Source organism: Lynx canadensis, chromosome B3 (assembly GCF_007474595.2).
Source record: "Lynx canadensis isolate LIC74 chromosome B3, mLynCan4.pri.v2, whole genome shotgun sequence".
In the NCBI taxonomy this organism is placed as follows: Eukaryota; Metazoa; Chordata; class Mammalia; order Carnivora; family Felidae; genus Lynx; species Lynx canadensis.
The window spans coordinates 18,829,445-18,851,614 of record NC_044308.2 but is presented as its reverse complement, the minus strand read 5'-3'; the positions used below and the strand labels follow the sequence as shown (position 1 = coordinate 18,851,614).

Here is a 22,170-nt window from a genome sequence, read left to right as displayed (position 1 = left end):
CAGGTTCTTTATGAATAAAACTATAAAATCTTTTTAAAGTATGAAAAATAAAAATATAAAATAAAATTCAAAATCTCATTAAAGAACATAAAAGCTACACAGAGTCATTGCTGGAAATGCACAAAATGGAAGAACAAATGTGTAATAACAGTCAATATATTTTCAAAGAAAAAAACCCAAATAACAAGTAGAAAATATGCATTAATAGGCTGTAAGATTAAAAAAAAAATGTCTATTATCAAAAAAGTATGGCATTTACCTAGAAATAGATTAACAGGCCAGTGGACCACTACAGAGAATCCCAAAATCCATACGGATAGATCCTGGGGAAAATAGCCATGGTGACATCTCAATTCAGAAGGAAAAGGAAGTTCTATTTAAAAGATTGTGCTGGAATAACTGAACATCCATCTAGCAAAGGTGAAAGCTAGATTCCCTCCCTCACACCACACATACAAATACATATCACAAAAATTAAAGCTTAAAATATAAAAAATAAAAGAATAAAAATATTACAAGATGCCCCAGGAGGAGAATATTTATGTAAAATTGAGGTGGGAATGACTTTCTTATATAACCCAGATGCCATAAGAAAAAGACATACCTGATTACATATTCTTGTATCTTTGTTATCACAAAAGATAACAGACAAAAAAGAAAAATAAGGAATTGGAGAAAACATTGGCAATATGTATGATTAACAAACGTTTAAAATCTGATATACAAAAGGTCCTCCAAAATGAGAAGAGATGACCAACCCTTTAGGAAAATAATCAACAAATAGTAACAAGCAACTAATGTGAATGAGGGGAAAGGCAAATAGTTCATAAAGATATGACAAGATGTTTGATATTGTTAATAACAATAGCGTGGCCAGTAAAACAAGGAGCTCTCAGGGGCGCCTGGGTGGCTCAGTCAGTAAAGCATCTGACTTCGGCTCAGGTCATGGTCTCATGGTCCGTGATTTCGAGCCCCACGACAGGCTCTGTGCTGACAGCTCAGAGCCTGGAGCCTGCTTCACAGTCTGTGTCCCTTCTCTCTCTGCCCCTCCTGCTCATGCTCTGTTCTCTCTCTCAAAAGTAAATCAACATTAAAAAAATTAACACAAACAAACAAACAAAAAAACAAGGAGCTCACATTTTCATCCAACAGACTGATGAAAATTAAAAGGCTTCTGGATATCTAGAGCCAAGGGAACAGAGATTGCCCATATAATGTTGGTGAAAGAGTGAAACCCCACAGGTTTTTGAGAAAGTGATCCACTTTTAGGATTTAGATCTACAGAAGCAAATATCCTAGAAAACCAGGCTGTATTACAAGGGGCAAAACCGAGAAATAACCCAAATGTCCACCAACAGGAAAAGGGCAGAGGCAACTAAGCTACATTCACTCGATACATTTATTTATTTGTTTGTTTGATTATTTATTTATGTATGCTTATTTATGTATTTATTTTGAGAGAGAGACAGAGCGAGTGGGGGAGGGGCAGAGAGAGAGAGAGAGAGAGAGAGAGAGAGAGAGAATCCCAAGCAGGCTCTGCACTGTCAGCACACAGCCTGATGTGGTACCTGATCTCACAAATTGTGAGATCATGACCTGTGCCAATATCAAGAGTCAGATGCTTAACTGACCTTAAGTGACCTTAACTGACCTTAACTGCCACCTAGGCATCTCAGGCATGTATTTAAAAGAATGGCTTTTAGCCACATTGACTGATCTAGAGTGCTAGATTTAAAAAGCCAAATTGGGGGCACCTGGGTGGCTCAGTCAGTTAAGCATCCAACCCTTGATTTCAGCTCAGGTCATGGTCTTATGGTTCGTGGGATCGAGCCCCCAGTTGGGCTCCGCACTGTCAGTGTGGAGCCCGCTTGGGATTCTCTCTGCCCCTCCCCTGCTTGTTCTCTCTCTCTCTCTCAAAATAAATAAATAAACATTAAAAAAAGAAAAAGCCAAATTGATGATAATGGAAGTAACGCAACATGATTTTTTGTTATTACAATGGAAAACTAACTAAAACCACATTCTGCTGTTTTTCCAGTTTAATTCAGATATAATTGACATAATATTGGGTAAGTTGAAGGTGTACAACTTGATTTAATACACTTATATGTTGCAAAATGATTACCACCACAGTGTTAGCTGACTCCTGTATCATGTCACCTAATCATCATTTCTTTTCTGGGGTGGAACATTTAGGATTTACTCTTTCAGCAACTTTCAAGTATATAATACAGTATTATTAACTATAATCACAAAGCTGTATATTAGATCTGCAGAACTTCTTTGTCTTATAAGTGAAGTTTATACAGTATGACCAACATCTCTGCATTTTCTGCACCCTCCAGCTCCCGGCAAAGCATCTACTCTGAGTTTCTATGAGTTTGGCTTTTTCTGATTCCTCACATAAATAAGATCATACAGTATTTGCCTTTCTGTGTCTGACTCATTTCATTTAGCACAGTGTCCTCAAAGTCTATCCATCTAGTTGAAAATGGCAGGATGTCCCTCTTTCTTGTAACTGAAAAGTATCCGATCATATATATGTACCACTCCTTCTTTATCCATTCATCCATAGGCAGGGACAACTCACCATTTTTCCCGGACAGTTGCTGGACAAGGTGCTAGCCTCAATGAAGTACTTCCTGAGGAGATGTTTGCTGGGGTCAGGACTGTCCAATAAGATGTAGGAACAGAAGAAGGCCCCATGCCGAAGCAGGAATATGGCGATGTCTTCATTTCCTAAAGGACAGAAAATGGGAAGCTAAGGTCATTCAGATGTAGAGTGTGGCACAGTTGTCCAAAATGGCGGACGCTAATATGTGAAATGGGAATGCAAAGGGTAGTTGTGCTGGTAGAGCTCCTCTACTACCTCCCTTGAGGCATCAAATTCCTGTTAGTGAGAGACTTTTTGTGGGACCCTGACCTGTGGTGTGCCTCCTACTACAGTCCCATTTGCCACAGTTGGTCCCTGTCACCGAAATCCCCTTGCAGGGGTGAGTGGGGCAAATGAGGGAAGGTGCAGACATCTTGAAAAAGAGGCAAATAATGGAATTTTCAAATGTCTCCATACAGGCTCTTTAAGAGCTATAAGTGAGGGTGAAGCCACCATCCCACATCTGGAAACTTTGAGGCTTCCCATGGGCAGGATTGGCTGGGGGACCCACCTGACTTGATGGCCGCATAGAGGGGCAAGCGCACAATGACAGGAAACTCGTTCTTCCTGACTGCGTAGCTTTCCGGGTCGGCCCCGTGTGTCAGGACCAGGAGCTTCACCACCCCCAGATGCCCTCGTTGGCAAGCCAAGGCCAGCATCCAGTTCAGCAGCCTCTGGGGGCTGCAGGGACCTGGGAGGAGATGACAGGACAAAGGGAAAGCGTCACTGAAGGGTTCTGGTTTTTCCCACTCCCATGTCCCCTTGGACTATTGATAGAGCTGGCCTGTCTCTAGCTGAAAGTGCCTTCTGTCAGGTTGATGCTGCTTTCTGGAACAGTCCCTCTGAATTGCATGGGACACTTTCCCACATCATTATAAACCCACTTGCTCATCACATAATGCCAAAGGAGAAAAAGCAGCATTTGAAACAGCATATATAGTGTAATTATAACTGAATAAAAAAAAAATGTATGTGTGAAGTAAAAAAATGTATGTGTACTTTTGAAAGTAAAAGGTACCATCCCAGTGTTGCAGCTTTGACTCTGGGTAGTGGGATTATGACCATTATTCCCCTCATCCTTCTCCCCATCCCCATCCCCACCAACAGCATTACATACAGGGACATGGGCTTTGGAGACAGGCAGCTTAGGGTTAAAACATTTCAGCGGTGTAATCTTAAAACAAATTTCTTCGCCTCTCCCTGATTCAGTTTACGCATTGCTAAAATGTGAATAATAACACTCACCCTCCCAAGTTTAACGTGAGGGTTGCATGACATAATGTACGTCAAGTGCCTGGCTCAAAACATTCTAACTCATTATATGTCATCATGTTTTTAGAGTACTAACACTTTACTGTATTTCGAAAATATCTGTAAGACACATACACTACTTTCATAAATGAAAAGAAAAAAGCTATGATGAAAGAAATAGATCTAACTATCCAGCCTAGAATTTTGAGAATTACTCCCTGCAAGAACCACCTACTTAATTCCAGAATGAAGTAACATTTAGCCCACTGAATGAACAGAGACAGTGTGGGCTAAAGTGTTACAATATCTTCAAGTTCAAAGGAATGCAATGCCTTTTAGATGTAGCTGCCATGGAACAATGATCTCTCTTCCACATTGACACTTGCCAAGTGCACTATAACATTGTCTCATTTCCAGAGGCTGAAAGTCCTTAGGAACCAAAGTGGTCCCAAGCATGGAGATGGGGACCCTCCCCTCCATGGTAAGAAATTGACCAGGACACAGGGGTGAGGAGGGGGTGGAAGAAATGAAGATTCAGCACAAAGGGCATCTGGTGCAGTGCCTGGGCTACAGCAGATGGTAAATAAATGTCCCATCTTCTCCCTCTGGTAACTAGAATTAACAACTCAAAGGAGGTGGTACTTGAACACATATTAACAAGTGATCCCTAACTCATTTACCACCAGGATATCTAGAGACGAGAAATCCAGTCATCATGCTGCTAACTGCTGTTGAGGATGGGTGTACACCAGTCTTAGGAAGCTGTATCAGGCTATATTTCAAAGCTATGATTTTCGAATGAGGAACTCAAAGCTCAGAGAGGTCTGGGAACTTGCCAAATGTCCCACAGTAAATGGCAAAGTCAAGGATTAAGCCATGCAAAACTAAAAGGTTTAAACGTGAAACCAAAGGGTTCTTTCTGAACCATATGAAACCCCTACATGTATTTTCTGAAGTCCCAATCCAGTGATACTCAGAGAGAGCCCCATTTTGGTCTCCATCTGGCCTCTTCCTCCCTTGCGCTATCTCTGCTCAGCTACAGAGACCAGAAATTACATAATGATGTACCCACCCCCTGCGAGCCTCGAATCTCCTCTTCTCAAACCCTCCCTTGTTCTCTAGTTGTGTCTTGTGTGTCTTCTGGTCTTACATTACTCCTAACAATGGCTGCCCTCCCCTCCAGTTTGGGAATTCACAGGGACACACACACACTGTTCCGCCCATCTCTGCACTTCCTGCAGGTTCCAGAACAATGCTCTAGACTCCTTCAGTCCTCAGCAACTCTGTCCCTAGTTGAGTTGAAGATAGGATGCCCCAAGAGCAGCTGAAAACAATGCTCAGGTCCAGCCATGCTTAGGCCCCTTCTCTGCAAAAGTAGGCAACCTCAGCCCTTCCTTCTCTTGTCTGCCAACTAAACTCCTACTCACCCTGCAAAACCCAGCTCAGATGTCATCTCCTTATGAAGACCCTGCCCTGTGCCCAGACAAGACATTCCCGTTGTGTTTGTGTATTTACACAGGCCACTGTGTAAATACTTCAACCTCAGCACAGTTACACTGCACGGAGTTACTCCGTTCTGTTTTGATTTCCTCGGCTTGACCAGGAGCTCTGAAAGAGCCGGGACCACCTTTTGAAAGTCTCCATGTCTCTCAAGTTCCTCAGTTGTAACAAATGTATGACACTGATACAAAGTAAAAATAGCAGGGGAACTTTTTGCAGGGGGGTATATGGGAATTCCCTGTCCTTTCAAATCAGTATTTCTGAAAATCTAAAACTGCTTTAAAGAATATAACCTTTTAATTTTTTTTTAAAAAAGGGACATAGATCCACATTCCTTATGAAATATGGCATGAGAACATTTACCTCCTGAGCTAAAGGGAGTGAGATGTGGGATGTGGTGTTGCCATTGGCAGGCAGTTTTGACTTTGGTTGTCAGTTTGATGCCCCAGATTTCTGGAGCTCCTGCTTTGGTAAAAGTGTGAAGAAACCAGCATTTGGAGGGGAAGCCCTCCCCCACCTCCCCCCCGCCCCCGCATGCCGATCTGATTCCTAAGAAGAGGGTGTCCTGAGAGGTAGCCAAGAAACTCACACCCTGGCATTTACCTGGCAAAGATTCAAGCAATTCCTGCACGATGTCAGTGTGCCCAAAATGTGCTGCCACCACAGCTGGGTTGTCATCGGTGGGCTCCGTGGGCAGCTCCACCCGCCTCTCGGTGAGAAGGTATCGGACGGTCTCCAGATCCCCATAGGCCGCTGAGATGCTCAGGAGCCGGCCCTGGTCAAAACAGAGCAGGAACAATAGGACTTTGGGGAGCTGGGTGCTGTTAGGAAGTACCAAGAGAATCAACTTGAAATGCCTCGCCAAGTCCGTGGGCAAGACTGGGCTGTGCTGTCTGGGATGGCACTATGGGTCGCGTGTGGGTGTTGGGGACTTGCAATGAGGGCTCACGCAAAGTGAGAGGAGCCGGGAGCATAAAATCACACGCAATTTTCAAAGACTCAGTCCAAAACTGTCGACGACCTCGTCAATAATTTTTATATTGATCACGTGTTGAAATGATCTTTAATACATTCGGATTAAATAAAATATACGGTTGATATTTCATCTGTTTCTGTTTCCTTTTTGAATGTGACTGCTAGACAACTTGATATAAATGTGGCTCCCATTCCGTTTCTTTGGGACAGCATAAGCTGCCATAACCTTCACGAGGATGGGGACCATGTGAGTATCCCCATCTGAGGCAGAATACTAACACATGGACAAGGACGTGGAGGTTCAGAGGGGTTTTGTAGCTTGCCTGTGATCACCCAGCTAGGAAATGGCTTTCAAAGACTATAAAAATGGCCTTGGCTTTTCGTGGGCTCACCAGGGCTGCCAAAAGAACCCTGGATTGGCATGTGCAGCGTGTGACTGCATTACTGAAACGTGAAGTCCTCCCGGAACTTGACTATTCCCCATGGACTTGGGCAACAGCGGTGTTCAAGGAGGTGCACGCAGAACCCACATTGGAACCGAGGCAGTCTGTGCCATCACTGACATTTACTGAGGACGTACTGTGTGTAAGAAGCTGGGATGAGCACCGAGGGTGCCAGAACCAATCCGTGGCATGAAAGAGCACATTTTGCTTGCTGAATAGGTTAGGAAACCTGTGCTTTCGGAGTCACTGTAGGGTGAGATGGACAGGGATGGGTCAACAGAATCCCAGGGATGGGGACAGATATATTAAGCTCTTATCATGCACTGAACATCCTATTTACATGGTCACACTTCATCCTGATAACAGTCTTGTGAGGACTGCATCTGTTGTTGATCTTAAAAAAAGAAAAGAGCCTGGGGTGGCTGGGTGGCTCAGTCAGTTAAGTGTCTGACTCTGGATTTCGGCTCAGGTATTGATCTTGCGGTTTGTGGGATCGAGCTCCGCGTCAGGCTCTGTTCTCACAGCTTGGGATGCTCTCTCTTCCTGCTCCTCCTCCCCCTCACCTCTCAAAAATAAATAAATAGACTTAAAATTAAAAAGTAAAGAGCCATTTATTTTACCTGAAAAATGGGTTTATTTGGGAATAGCAGAGGAATTGCAATTCAGGACAAGCCAACTACAGTGAACCATAGCCAAGTCTGGAGAACAGAAGAGAGGGGCTTACTTTTACAAGGGAAAAAGGAAGAAGCTGGGAGGGTGTTTCACTGAGTTCCCATTGGCTGGGCTGTTGCTGGGCAAGGAGAAATTCTTCCTTCCTCCAGCTGCGGTGTGGTAAGTAAGCCTCCTTGGAGAATGCAGGGTTTGCTTCTGAAGGTGAGTGATAGTGCGTGAGAACTCCCCTTCAGGGCTTCCAGACTCCAGTTTAAGTGAGGTTTCTTTTATTTATTTTCACACTGTATTTCCATCTTGTGGGTGAGGAAATGAAGGCTTGCCCACAGAGAGGGAATTTACAGTCTGCAGAACTATCCAGGATTTGAACTGGGGTCTGTCTAGCCCCAAACCTATGTTCTCCTCATTCTATCCAAGACTTCCCAGGAACTGTGGGACCTGGAGGGAGGCCTGGGCTCTGAAGGAGAGTGAATGAGCTGGTGACGTGACATACTCATTCAATATGACCGAAAAAGCAAAACCCACTGGCCTGCCAATCTGCCCGGGGTGGGGCCCGGGAGGCCTGCCATTCCAGGAAAGCACTTGCATTAGGGAGAAAAACCACAGGGATTGATTAAATGATTCACTGCACACAACCAACAGCTGTCTAGACGCTAGTGGGTTGGAGGCTTAAAAGCCCCATCCTCATGAAGTGGTAATTTCCTAGGAGTCAGCCTGAAGCCAAGAGGAACCAGAAGGCAGGAAAGGTCAGGGCTGGCACTCTGGCTAGAGACAGCCCAGAGGCTCTATAGCGTGTATTTATTTTAATTCAAATAGCACAGAAAAGTATAAAATAAAAAAGGAGGCCTCCCTCCATACCTCTACTTCCCAATGCCCTTTTGCAAAGGAAAGTGCTTTTACACAGCCTTCCAGAACATGTTCATCCATATCAACACATGGGTAATCCCACATGAAACCAAACTCTTTTTTACTTTAGTCATTGTAACTTAAAAAAAATTTTTTAATGTTTATTTATTTTTGAGACAAAAAGAGAGAGCACGAGCAGGGAAGGGGCAGACAGAGGGAGGCATACAATCCAAAGCAGGCTCCAGGCTCTGAGCTGTCAGCACAGAGCCTGACATGGGGCTTGAACTTATGGACCTTGAGATCGTGACCTGAGTTGAAGTCGAATGCTTAACCGAATGCTTAACCCAGGCACCTGCAGTCGTTATAACTTTTATTGGCATATAACACACCTACAGACAAGGACACAAATTGTGTGTTCAGTTTCATGAACTGGTACAAATGAGCACATTCATGTAATGGACATCCAGACCACGGAATCTAAAATTATCTGTGCTCCAAAGTCCCCCTTCTAGTCACTGTCCTACCTGGAATAACCACTATCCTGACTTTTAACACCACAGATTCATTCTTGGCCAGTTTTTATTTTTTTATTTTTTTATTTTTTTATTTTTTAAATTTTTTTTTCAACGTTTATTTATTTTTGGGACAGAGAGAGACAGAGCATGAACGGGGGAGGCGCAGAGAGAGAGGGAGACACAGAATCGGAAGCAGGCTCCAGGCTCTGAGCCATCAGCCCAGAGCCCGACGCGGGGCTCGAACTCACGGACCGCGAGATCGTGACCTGGCTGAAATCGGACGCTTAACCGACTGCGCCACCCAGGCGCCCTGTCTTGGCCAGTTTTTAAATGTTATAAAACTGGAATTAGACTTCACTTATTTTTTTTTTTTCTGTTTGCTTTGAAGTAGACACTCATTGGAAGTTGCAAAGACAGTCTTGAGGAGCATCCATGTTTCCTTAACTCAGTTTCCCCCGATGGTGACACCTTACACAACTGTACTTCAAGATCAAACCCAGCAATTTGATGTTAGTACAATGTGGGTATATCATTCTGCACTTGTGCAAACACCACTGTGATCAAGATACAGAACTACTCCAGGGTGCCTGAGTAGCTCAGCCGGTTAAGCATCCGACTTAGGCTTGGGTCATGATCTCGAGGTTTGTGGGCTCGAGCCCTGCATCAAGATCTGTGCTGACAGCTTGGAGCCCAGAGCCTGCTTCAGATTCTGTGTCTCCCTCTCTCTTTGCCCCTCCCCCCCACTCTCTCTCAAAAATAAACACTAAAAAACTTAAAAAAAAAAAAAAGATACAGAACTACTCCATTGTGAGACCAGTCTCTCCAGCCTCCCCTCCCCCGCTTTACTGTCACACTCACCTTACTGCCCTCCACCATCACTAACCCCAGCAGCCACAAATGTCTCTTCCATCTCTATAATTTTGCCATTTTGAGAATGTTTATATACGAATGGAATCATACAGAATGTGACCTTTTGAGATTGTTTTTTTTTTAATATCCTGCTCAGCATAATGCCTTTGAGATCCACCTGAATGGCTGCATATTTCAAAGAGTTTCTTTGTGTTACTTAGTATCATATTTATATTTTAATATATTATACTATATATTACATTTTATATATGTGTCGTATACTTTTATATTATATTCCATTGTATGTATAACCACTCATCTGCTAAGAGTTTTATGTAGTATCTAGTTCCTATTACAAGTAGAACTGCTAAGAACAAATCATGCACAGATTTCTGCGCGCACATAAGTTTTCATTTCCCTAGGTTAAACGCTCAGGAGTGCACTTGCTGGGTCATAATGTAAGTGTGTTTTTGTTTTTAAAGAAACTGCCAAACTATTTTCCGGAATGGAAATATTCTCACCACAATGAATGAGAGATAGTTTCTCTACATCCTCATCAGAATTTGGCATTCTATTTTTTTTAATTTTAGCCATTCTAATCAATATGTAGTTATATTTCATTGTGTCTTAATTTGCATTTCCCTAATGGCTAATGATGTTGAACATCTTCTCATGGATTTATTGGCCATTTGTATATACTCTTCAACAAAATGTTTCTTCATCTATTTCCTACATTACTTAACTGGATTGTTTGCCTTTTATGTTGAATGTTGGGAGATTTTTTATGTATGAATCAGAGATGAGTCCTTTGTCAGATATGTGATTTGCAAGTATTTTCTCCAAGCCTGTAGCTTATCTTTTCTCTCTCTTAACAGGGTCTTTCTCAAAGCAAAAGTTGTTAATTTGTCAATTTTTTCTTTTATGGATAATTTCTTTTTTGGATTTTCTATGTAGATTGTCATGTTATCTGCAAAAAGAGATCATTTTATTTTTCTTTCAGATGTGTATGCCTTTTATTTCATTTTCTTGTCTTACTGCATTGGCCAGAACTCCCAGTAATATATTGAATATAATTTTATATAATTATTCTCAAATAAAACTTCCAGTATTACATTGAGAATAGATAGCCTTGTCTTATTTCCAATTTAGGGGTAAATCAGTCTTTCACCATCAGGTATGAAGTATGTTGTAGGTTTCTGTAGATATTCATCAGGCTGAGGAAGCTCCCCTCCATTCTTAATTTTCTAAGAGTTTCTATCATGAGGGTATTAAATTTAGTCAAATGTTTTTTCTGCATCAAGTGATATGATAATGTGATTTTTTTCTTCTTCACTTTAAGCCTTAATCCATTCAAACTGATATAATAAAATACCACAGACTGAGTGGCAGAAAAATAACAAAAATTTATTTCTTACAGTTTTGGAGGCTGGATGTTTGAGATTATGGTGCCAATGTGGTTAGATGAGGGCCTTCCTCCTAGTGGCTGATCTCTTCTGTCTTACATGGCAGAATAGGGCTAGGGAGGTCTGTGGGATCTATTTAATAAGAGCACTAGCCCCATTCATAAGAGCTCCAGCGTTATGACCTAATCACCTTCCAGAAGCCTCAACTCCAAACACCATCACTTTATTCAACATAGGCATTTTGGGGGGACACATTCAGTCTGTAGCAGTCTATTAATATGGAGGATTATATTGGCTGATTATTGAGTACTGTACTGAACTAGTCTTGTATCTCTGGAATAAATCCCACTTGATCATGGTGTTTAACTCTTTTCATATATTGTTGAAATCTATTTGTAATATATTAAGAATTTTTGCATCTATATTCATGATGGCTCAGTCTGTACTTTTCTGTTTTGTACTGTCTTTGTCTGGTTTGGGTATCAGGTATATTGGACTCACAGAAGTGTTGAAAAGTATTCGTAGAGTTGGTGTTAATTCTTTTTTAAACATTTGGTAGAATTCTCCCATGAAGGTATCTGGGTCTATACATTTCTTTTTTTTTTTTTTTTTTTTAATTTTTTAAAATGTTTGTTTCTGAGAGACAGAGAAAGAGCATGAGCAGGGTAGGGGCAGAGAGAGATACACACACAGAATCTGAAGCAGGCTCCAGGCTCTGAGCTGACATGTCAGCACAGAGCTCAATGTGGGGCTTGAACCCATGAACCATGAGATCATGACCTGAGCCGAAGTCTGTTGCTTACCTGACTGAGCCACCCAGGCCCCCTTATAGATTCTTTTTAGGAGGTTTTAACTTGTGAATTGAATTTCCTTAATAGTTAAAGGGCTATTAAAATCATGTACGTATTTTATAGTGGTGAGTTATAGTTTGTACTTTTCCAGGATTGGTCCATTTCATCTAAGTTGTCAAATTTATGTATATAAAGTTGTTCCTTTGCAATCCTTTTGATATTTGTAGGATATGTAGTGCCATTCCTTGTTTCCTTCCTGATATTAGATATTTTTCTCTTGTCTCTATGTTAGTTTTCCTAGAGGTTTGTCAATTTTGTTGATGTTTTCAAAAAATTACCTTTTTTTTCACTGACTTTTTCTATTGTTTTTCTGTTTAAATTTCATCATTTTTCTACTCTTAATTTTAGTATTTCCTTTCTCCCACTTGATTTGGATTTATTTTGCTCTTCTTGTAGCTCCTTTAGGTGGAAGTTTTGGATCATTAATTTGAGACTTCTCCTCTTTGTTAATGTAAGTAGTTAGTGCTATAAATTTCCCTCTCTGCACTGCCTTAGCTGCATCCCACAAATTTTGACATGTTGTATTTTCATTTTTGTTCAGTTAAAAGTATTTTTTAAATTGCCCTTGAGACCTTGTCTTTGATCCATGGGTAATTTAAAAGTCTGTGGTTAGTTTCCAGGTGCTTGGAGATTTTCCTATTATCTTTTTGCTATTAATTTCCAGTTTGATTCCACTGAAGTTAGAGAACATATTCTGTCTGATTTTAATTCTTTTAAATGTGATGAGGTTTATCTTATGGCCTAGGATGTGCAGTCTATCTAGAGATATGCTCTGTGGACACTTGAAAAGAATGTGCATTCTGCTCTTGTTGTGTGGAATGTTTTATAAATGTCAGTTTGATTCTGTGGGCTGATGGTGTGAAGTTCTGTATCCTTACTGATTTTCTGCCTAGTTGTTCTATCATTTGTTGAGAGAGGGTGTCAAACTATAAGTCTCCAATTATTGTGGATTTATCTCGTTCTCCTTTCAGTTATGCCAGTTTTTGTTTCACATATTTTACAGCTCTGTTGTTTGGTGCATGCACATTTAGGATTGCTATGTCTTCTTGATGGACTGACTCCTTCAACGTTATGAATATTCCTCTCTGTCCATGGCAACTTCCTTTAGTCTGGAGTCTATTTTATCTGATACTTAGCCACTCCTTTCTTTTGATTAATATTTGCATGGTATATCTTTTCTATCCATTTACTTTCAACCACATATATCCTCTTTGAAGTGAGTTTCCCATAGGCAGAATATAGCTGCTCATGGTTATTATTTATTTATTTTAATTATTATTATTTTTTAACGTTTATTTATTTTTGAGACAGAGACAGAGCATGAACGGGGGAGGGTCAGAGAAAGGGAGACACAGAATCCGAAACAGGCTCCAGGCTCTGAGCTGTCAGCACAGAGCCCGACACGGGGCTTGAACTCACTGACCGCGAGATCATGACCTGAGCCGAAGTTGGCCACTTAACCGACTGAGCCACCCAGGCACCCCTTTTATTTATTTTTTTTGATCTACTCTGCAGTCTCTTAAAGTTTATGATTTTGGAAAATTTATGTTAATATAGTTACTTACATATTAAAGTTAAGGTCTGCCATGCATTGTTTTGTTTTGTTTTGTTTACTCTTTCATTTTTCTGATTATTTTCCTGCCTTCCTGTGAGCTTCTTAAACATTTTTCAAATCCCATTTTGATTGGTCAATAGTGTTTTTGAGTATACCTCTTTGTATGGTTTTGTTTTGTTTCTTTTCAGGGGAAAGTGCGAACGCAGTCCCCCACTACCACAAATTATGTAGTCCAGTTTCCCACATTTAGGGAAATCGCAGGGCTTAGCACATCCGGAGTGCAATGGATGAGCCTCACCCTGGGAAAACCATCTTCGTGATCATGGTATCTCCCTTGCCAGGTAAGTGTACCTCTTTGTATAGTTTTTAAAGTGGTTGCTCTGGGTGTTACACACAGCTTAACCAAGTCTACCGGCTTCAACATTTCACCAGTTAAAGTGAAGTGTAAACACCTTTCTTGCTTTAAAGCACACACGAATTTATAATCATATGGAAAATGCTCGATATAATATTAGGTGAGAAAAAGCAGCATGCAAAACTATACACAAAATGACTTTATCTCTGTTAGAAACAACAATGTACGCACAGATCAGCAAATGGAGAGAAAAAATAATGAAATTGTTAAGTGGGACTGTTTGGCTGCATTAGGAATATGGTTACTTTCTTATTCTTTTCCTCTCTACTTTTACATTTTTCTAAATTTTCTTGTTAGCTTGCGCTATTTTCATAATGGAAAAGAAATGTAGAGGAATACAGTACATTAAACCTTCAGACTGGCCTTTTGTTGTTCACATTTCAGTTCCTGGTAAGGTGAAAGGGTGTGCATAGATAGTGGCAGGTTGAGAACTGGCTTGACAAGACTGGCAGCCATTAAGTTTACATGTGAAATGAGGTAAAAAAAAAAAAATCCCCACTATGATTAGAGGATAACAAGGAAATAATCTGAATGATAACCTTCATTCAAGCCAGATCCCCAGTCTGGTTGAAGGAGCCGGCGTTGACCCTACCTTCTCCAGCTGGGATGTGCTGTCATCACAAGCCTCCCGGAGCAAGTGCCGGGCCCTGCTGGGGTCTCCTTGCTTGTATGCAGCATGAATGCCCTCCGTCCCCGGGCACCGCGCTGTGGGGTCACTGCCTGGTGTGGACGGTTTGCTGCCCATGTCCCCAGCACCTGGGTGGACGGAAGCACACACACAATGTCACCATCACTTGCCCGTGCCGCTCATGGGAATCACAGAGAGGAGAGCAGGATGAGCTCTCCGTGAAATAAATCTGGGGCTTTAGGAAGAGAAAAGGGTTGCCCTGAAATAATGCCAGTGTCACCAAGGACAGCAGACCCTGGGATCTGCAGCCCTGTGGGAGGGACTTTCTGTCTGGGGCTGGTGCTGAGTCAGGCTGTCTGTGCAGCAACACTGTCCTGCCATGGAGTGGATCCAGGGCACCTATGGCAGCTGCCTGGCTGGGAACTGCCAGGCTGATCTCACTGACAGCGACAGAAAAGTAGGGGTTTGGTGGGAGAGCTGAAAGTCCAGCCAAATTTTTCCCCTTCTGTTTCCCTCACAGGGGTATAGTATCTAGTGGTGGAAGAAAGACAGGCCTAATATTCAGGATTTGGAAATTTATACTCACTCTGCCTAGAAACCCCACTAAGGGTGTGGGATTTAGAATCAGCAGCCCTCATCCATACTTGCCCCTGCACAAATATGCCACATTCTGATCATGGTGATCCTCTGAAACTCTAGGCCTTGGGACGCCATTGGATCACTAGTGTGACGGCCCAGGGTGTCCCTAAGATATCTCTTGACTCTGACAGTCTGTTATCTGAAATGTGGCTCATCATCAGGCAATATCTTGACTGTCCTCTAATTGTGACACTGGCTGTGCTACTTGGGAAAAATGGCGAGCTTTGCAGCAGGCATGTTGCAGCAATGATGGGCATTCACTGAGCAGTCATGATTGGCTGAGCACCATACTGGGTGCTGAAGATGTATAGGTAAAGTAAGTCAGCTCCTACCCTCATTGAGCTCTCCCTTTAGAACAGGGGTTTTGTGGACCCCAAAGGTTGATGAACAGCCTTCCGAGGTTGCCTGAACATCCTAAATTGGACACAAAACTCTGTGTGTGTGTGTCTGTGTGCGTGTGCACACGCACATGCACGTGTGTGTGTGTACATTCTTCTGAGGAGAAAATTCAAGGCTTCTACCAGATTTCCAAATGCGCAAGTGAATCAGAGTTAAAAGTTTTACCTCTATAAAATATTACTGAAATACCACAATGAATGAGGAGTTATGTTCTGAATGTGTTGAATGAAATAGGGAGAGAATCCTACCATGTTTGGCCAAGTTCACATAGTCAGTAAAAGGCAAACCTGAACTGAAGTTTGGACCCCTAGCTCTCAGGCTAGGGTGAACCTCCTCCATGTCTCTGCTACCTCTTTGAAAGGAATGAATAAAAGAAGCTTCTTCTCACGTGAAAGTAATGCGGGGCAAGGTTGGCTTCCAAACTCTCATATCACAGAAGTGAATCACATTATACCAGCTGACATTTGGACAACTAAAAAATATAAATTTATAATAACATACATTTATGCGCTTAGAAACAAATTTAACCAAAGATGGGGAAGACCTCTATAAATGAAAAGACATTCCATATTCATGGATTAGAAAAATCAATATTATTAGCAGGTCAATCTTCTCAATTTTATCTACAGATTGAATAAATCCCAGCCATAATTTTTATAGGTTTTGGGGGGTATAAATTAACAATCTGACCTTCAAATCTGTATGGAAATTCAAAGGATTTTAAATATCCAAAGTTCATCTTGAAAAAGAAGAGACCTGGAAGATAGATACCATGTGATGTCAAGACTTACTATAAAGCTACAGTAATCAAGGCATTGTGGTACCGTATAGACAAATAAACCCATGGAACAGCATAGAGAATTGAGAAATGTACCCATACTTGTACATTCAATTGATTTTTGCAGAGTTACCAAAGCAATACAACGAGGGAAAAGCAGTCTTTTCAACAAATGGTGCTGGAACACCTGGACACCCACAATGAAATAAAAAGAAACTTGGACTCCTACTTCTCACCCCCGCCCCCAACACATTAATTTGAGACAGACCATGGACCTAACGTAAAGGTTAAAATTATGGAACTTCTAGAAAAACAGACATAAGAGAATATATTTATGTCTTGAGAGTAAGTAAAGATTTCTTAGATGGGACACAGAAGGCAATAACCATGATAGGAAAATTACTAAATAGACTTCACCAAATTTTAGAACTTCTGCTCATCAGAAGATTGAGCTACCGTTTAAAAGGAAAAGGCAACTTGTATACTGGAAGAAATATTACCAACGTTAAATCAAGAAAAACATACAATGGTATCCCAGCATTCAAAACTGATTCCAAAATCAGTAATAAAGGACAGCCCAATTAAAAATGGGCAAAGACTGGAACGCAGAGGATATTAAAACTATTCAAAAGCTCAATATCACTAATTATCAGACAGATGCTAATTAAACCAGAAGCAGACCAGCTATACTCCACCAGAATCACCAAATTTAAGAAGACTACAATACTTGGTGAGATTATGGAGCAACCAGAACACTCATGCTTCATTGGCTGGAGTGAAAAATGGCACAAATGGAGTGTAAAATGGAAACAAGTCTGGTGGTTTCTTATAAAACTAAACATACAGCTACCCTATGATCCAGCAATTCTGTTTTCAGGTATTTAGCCAAGAGAATACGTCTGAAAGCTTATCCAAGAATGTTCATAGCAGTTTCATTCATACTGTTTCCAAACTGTAAATAGCACGTGTCCATCAACAGAAGGACGGAATAAACAACTACGGTGGTTTAGTAACTACTCAGCAATAAAAAGGAATGAACTACTGATCCATGGAATAAGTGACAGGCAGTCTCAAAAATAATGCTGAGTGAAGACTGATCACAAAATGATTCCGTTTATATGCTGTTGTAATCGATGGGTGAAAAAAAATCAGAATGGTGGTTCCTGGGGGGCAGGGGGCAAGCATGAAGTTTACCAGGGCGGGGGCATGAGAAAATTGCTGTTGTTACTTGTCAAAGCTTATCAAACAGTCTAATGAAGACTTGTGCATTTTGCTCTATATGGATTTTACCCACAAGCACTATCAACAATATTGGACTGTAGTTAATAACACAAGTGCTGAAGATTTTGAGGGTGATGTGTACAGATGCTTGCAACTTTCTTTGAAATGTACTGAAAATATTGGATCGATGGATGGACACAGGGATACAAATACGGATAGAATGTGAGAGAGCAAGTTTAGAAAATGTTAATGGTAGAATTTAGGTAGTGGGTAATGGATGTACATGGTTCAATTCTTTCAACTTCACATTTACGTTTTTTTGTTTGCTTGTTTGTTTTTGTAACAAAATGTACAGAAGTGAATCAAAATATCATACCCTAAATGCAGGGCCCACCATATGGCACACTGTGTAAGCGCCACCATCAGGGCAGAAAAATCCTGCTCTGTAGAAAGGTAAAGACACGGGCTTACAATAAAGGCGCTTGACACTGTTCAGGGTCTTTACAGCTGATTCTAAGCCATGACTTTCACTACTTCAAAGGGACCATTCTGAAAAATCCATGGAAGTGGATGAGCATCACACACCATCTGCATCATTCCCAAAACACCAATGCAAGATTGCTGTGTCTGAGTGGAGATTACTGGGGATCTTTGGTTGTGCATTTTGTAAAGAGGAATCACAAAAACGGCTCAGGGTATAGTGGTTGCACTTGTGAGTAAGACAGCTTTGCTCCCCAACACAAGCTAACTGTCCCATTAATTATTTACCATCAGAGACCCTGGGACATCAGAGAGCTGACTGGGAGGAGAAAAGCATGGGCAGGGTGCAAGAAGGAGGTAAAATCAACAGCAGCAGCATCCATCAGGAGGGGCACTTAATTATGTCATTGCCCATCTTTCAAAATTAAACAAATATTTCCCTTATCTCTGTAGATTACAAGCGTGAGGGTGTGTGTGTGTGTGTGTGTGTGTGTGTGTGTGGTGTGTGTGTACACAAGCAAGTATAAAGTAACCTCTTCTGTTCACGTTAGGAACATAAATAAAAACAGTTCACCTTTGAGTCTCAATTGAGTGACACTGAGAAGGCAGAACCTAGGGTATAGGGTGCATGTCAAATTACAAGGGTGATTTTACTTTAACTTGATTTTTAAATAATGCAGCATATGTGCAGTAAATGATGCAATCGGAACCAAGACTCTACTCAATTCTATTTATATAATTTTTAACGTTGTGGTGTTTTCAGTTCTGCATCTGATTTTCTTAGGTTGCGTGGACAATGCACGTCCACTGTCACTGATGCTGAGGGCTGGGGCGGGGGGGGTCTGGCACATTCAAATTGTTGGAAGGACATTACAGGAAAACATCCAGTAATGTGCATGCATTTGATTTAATCTGCCAACTTCTCTTAATTTCCTGAAATTATAAAAATAATGGTTAGCATATATTTAAATTGAAAGAAAAAAAGACCACAATGCTAATAATTAGTATTAAGGATGGGCTGGGGTGGAATTAATAATGGAATTAGAAAAGATTTTTGTTCTTTATTTCCCCATAATGGAAATAGAGGACTATTTTGTTTTAAACCTTAAAGAAATTACACAAGTAATAAAAGAGTACATTCTCACTGAAAAAAAAATAACACAGAACTTCATGATGTAATAAAGCAGAAGCTTTCCTCCCCACCATCAGACACCTTTTCTTGAGGTAAATATTTACTTTCATATTACTTTTCCCCCCAAATACTACAGCTCTGTATTTGACAACTGGTGACTTCTGATTTAAACTTAAAGCGGAGGACTGTATTTACACCACTCAAGATTATTCAGGGATTTGTGCCTGTTAAACAGCCATTGTCCATAATTCTATTCTTCTCTGCAGTAAAATGTGACAGCTCTAAGTATTTTGTTCATACAGATGTAAAATTCGTATTAAAAATATAAACACCCAAATGTATCCTATTTCAATAAAATACCAAATAAGTCACTAAACCCTAGGAAAAGAATTGTAGAACATTAGAATGATTCAGTTTCAAAAAAAGAAATCCCTTTTTGTTCTCTATTGCAATGTCATTATTTTCCTATACAGCAATGAAAATCCCCTATATATATATACATGAATATATACAGACTCACATACACTACAAACAGGCATCTCACTTGCTTTTAATGCAAAATTAACATGATAAATATGCTTAATGAAGTCAATAAACAAAGGAGGAGAAGGGAAAATCAAGAGGACAATTTTGGTTTTTGGTTTGATTTTAGGAATCAATTAATTAGAAGTAGGAGCTAGTGAGGAGAGGCTACAAATAGAGTGGATGGCTAGGGTTATGGCTTTGGCCCATGTAGAACTATTCAAGAACACAGGAAACATCTACAGTAAGCTGTGAAATGATAGTGGACATATTCCTGGTTGGTGACAAACAATAATATCAGCATAGCCTGGTATTTAAATATGCTGGACATGATGCTAATTAAAGTTCAGAATGTGAAGAAGCATTTGGTTAAAACAGTATTTTAGCCTGTGGCATGAGAATATTATTTTGTCCTCGAGAATCACTTTCAATGTAGTACTCTATTTATAAAAGAAATATTTTCAGCAACACTGTGTGCTCTACGTATTCAGCCATTGCTAGGAGAAATGGTTTCGGTTGCCAATAATTCAGGCTCTAAATATCATTTCTGTAATTCAGGTTTTGGAAACGCAGAGTATTCTGACTGCAGGAAAATGAATGGAAATTTTTCTTCTCTTCTATTTTGGGGACATAGTAAAATAGAATTCCATGAATATGATTGAGTGATGTCAACTGTAAAAGCCATATCACTTACACGAACAGTTCCTCATGAACCTCCCCCCTTAAAGAAAGTCCTCCTTTGTTTGTTGGTTCTGAGTCCGTTAAGGAGAGTCCTAAGGAGAGTCTTACCTTTTCTTCTAGAACAACATTTGTTAAGTCATCCCTCCGCACCCAAATATCAGAATAAAATTCTCTCTCTACTGTTTTTCTTCTACAAATCTAGGACAATGGAGAAGTAATACGAAAGTGACTTTAATTCTTTAAGTTCTAAATGTTGGCCTCTCATATATATATATTTAATTATGTATAATTATATCAATAATATATATTATATACAATTATATATATTATCTATCTATCTATCTATCTATCTATCTATCTATCTATCTATAATTTTTAATTCTCTCTTCCCCACCAAAGAAAACATGTATGATGGAAAGAGAATGCTGTCTGTCCATTCAAAATCTGTTGCATCCTCTGTATATCCTGGAAAAGACCCTAACATTTTACTTGTACATCTATGGATTTTTTTTATTCCATTCATCTCTATCAACAGAGTAGCAAAAAGTAAAGACATATCTCTCAACCCACAGTTCACAGCAAAGCACACAAAAGTAAACTTCAGGATGCTACTGACCTGGTCATGATCGCTTAAGTACCTTGTCCTGCATCCTTCCCCGAGTCCCTGGGTGGCCAGAGCACTGAGGGCAGGGGCTGTCCCTCTCTGGAGGGGACACCCTCCTGGCTCTGCAGGGGCTCACCTGCTGTAGCCCTGGGTTCACCAACCTTCAGCTGGAAGGATGCTTCTTTCTCTGCAGCTATCACTCTAGGATTTTAGCCTCAGTAGCAGTTTTCATCTCTGGGTCGTATTACGGTGAAATCCAACCCTTTATTTATTCGGGGAAGATGCAGAGGTTGGGGGATGTGGAGGGTGATGTGACCCCCAGGGTGACCCTCGGTGATAATTCCTCACCAGCTCCAGATGGCTGCTGCTCAGCCCCATCACGCTGGGCCACTTGGATCAACCAGCATCAGAAAAGAAAGCCCAGGCAGCGGTGGCATCCTGGCTCATGGCTCACACAGAACAGCGCTCCGCAATGGACGCTGAGTGTTCTCGTGCTTCAGAGCCTCACAGCACAGACGCACAGCTTCTCTGAGGATATTCTCACCAAATGGATTTTTGCTAATAAGGGGGGGATGAGCAGTTATATAAACAAACAGCTCACACAAGAGACAATCACAAGAAAAAGTGCTATTTTCTTTAGAAATAAAAAATACAATTCATCTTAAGATGCCATGTTATGCCCACCGACATGGCGAAAAGTGTAATGAATTCTAACGTGCATTGGCTGGCCAGAGTGTGGTGACATTTGTCACTGTGGGAGGCCTGGAAAATTGTATGACTGTTTCAGAAAGCAATAGCAATACTATATATATAGTATATGTAGCTATATATAGAATAGGGTGTTGATGCATTATGCCATATATACATATATATATAAAACATATATAACATATTCTGGCATACATTATGTCATATATATATAGCAATATATATATTGCATATATATAGCCATACATACATATATATAGCAATATTATATGTGTGTATATGTACATATATATGTATACATATATACGTTATATATATATAGCAATATTATATAACAACACCCTATTCTCCTAGGAGTTTATCTGAGGAAATAACATGGCATGCACAAAAAGATACACTCTTAAGCTATGACACTACCTTGCAGAACTACCTACAACAGCAGAGGGAAGAACC

The 22,170-nt window shown here is 40.6% G+C and overlaps 1 protein-coding gene and 1 non-coding gene across 2 annotated transcripts in view; both read right to left on the bottom strand.

Annotated features, from left to right (window-relative positions):
* The window catches only part of LRRK1 (leucine rich repeat kinase 1), a 132,238-nt gene that overhangs the window by 70,733 nt on the left and 39,335 nt on the right, over window positions 1-22,170 (bottom strand). The window contains exons 3-6 of the mRNA XM_030317506.1: window positions 14,518-14,681; window positions 6,008-6,179; window positions 3,165-3,344; window positions 2,591-2,739 (exon numbers count right to left, since the gene is read on the bottom strand). Of these exons, the coding sequence (XP_030173366.1) occupies window positions 2,591-2,739; window positions 3,165-3,344; window positions 6,008-6,179; window positions 14,518-14,681 (665 nt within the window). The remainder of the gene's footprint in view (window positions 1-2,590; window positions 2,740-3,164; window positions 3,345-6,007; window positions 6,180-14,517; window positions 14,682-22,170) is intronic.
* Window positions 13,696-13,859, bottom strand: LOC115517472. The gene has a single exon (XR_003969919.1). It is a non-coding gene; the product is annotated as a U1 spliceosomal RNA (small nuclear RNA).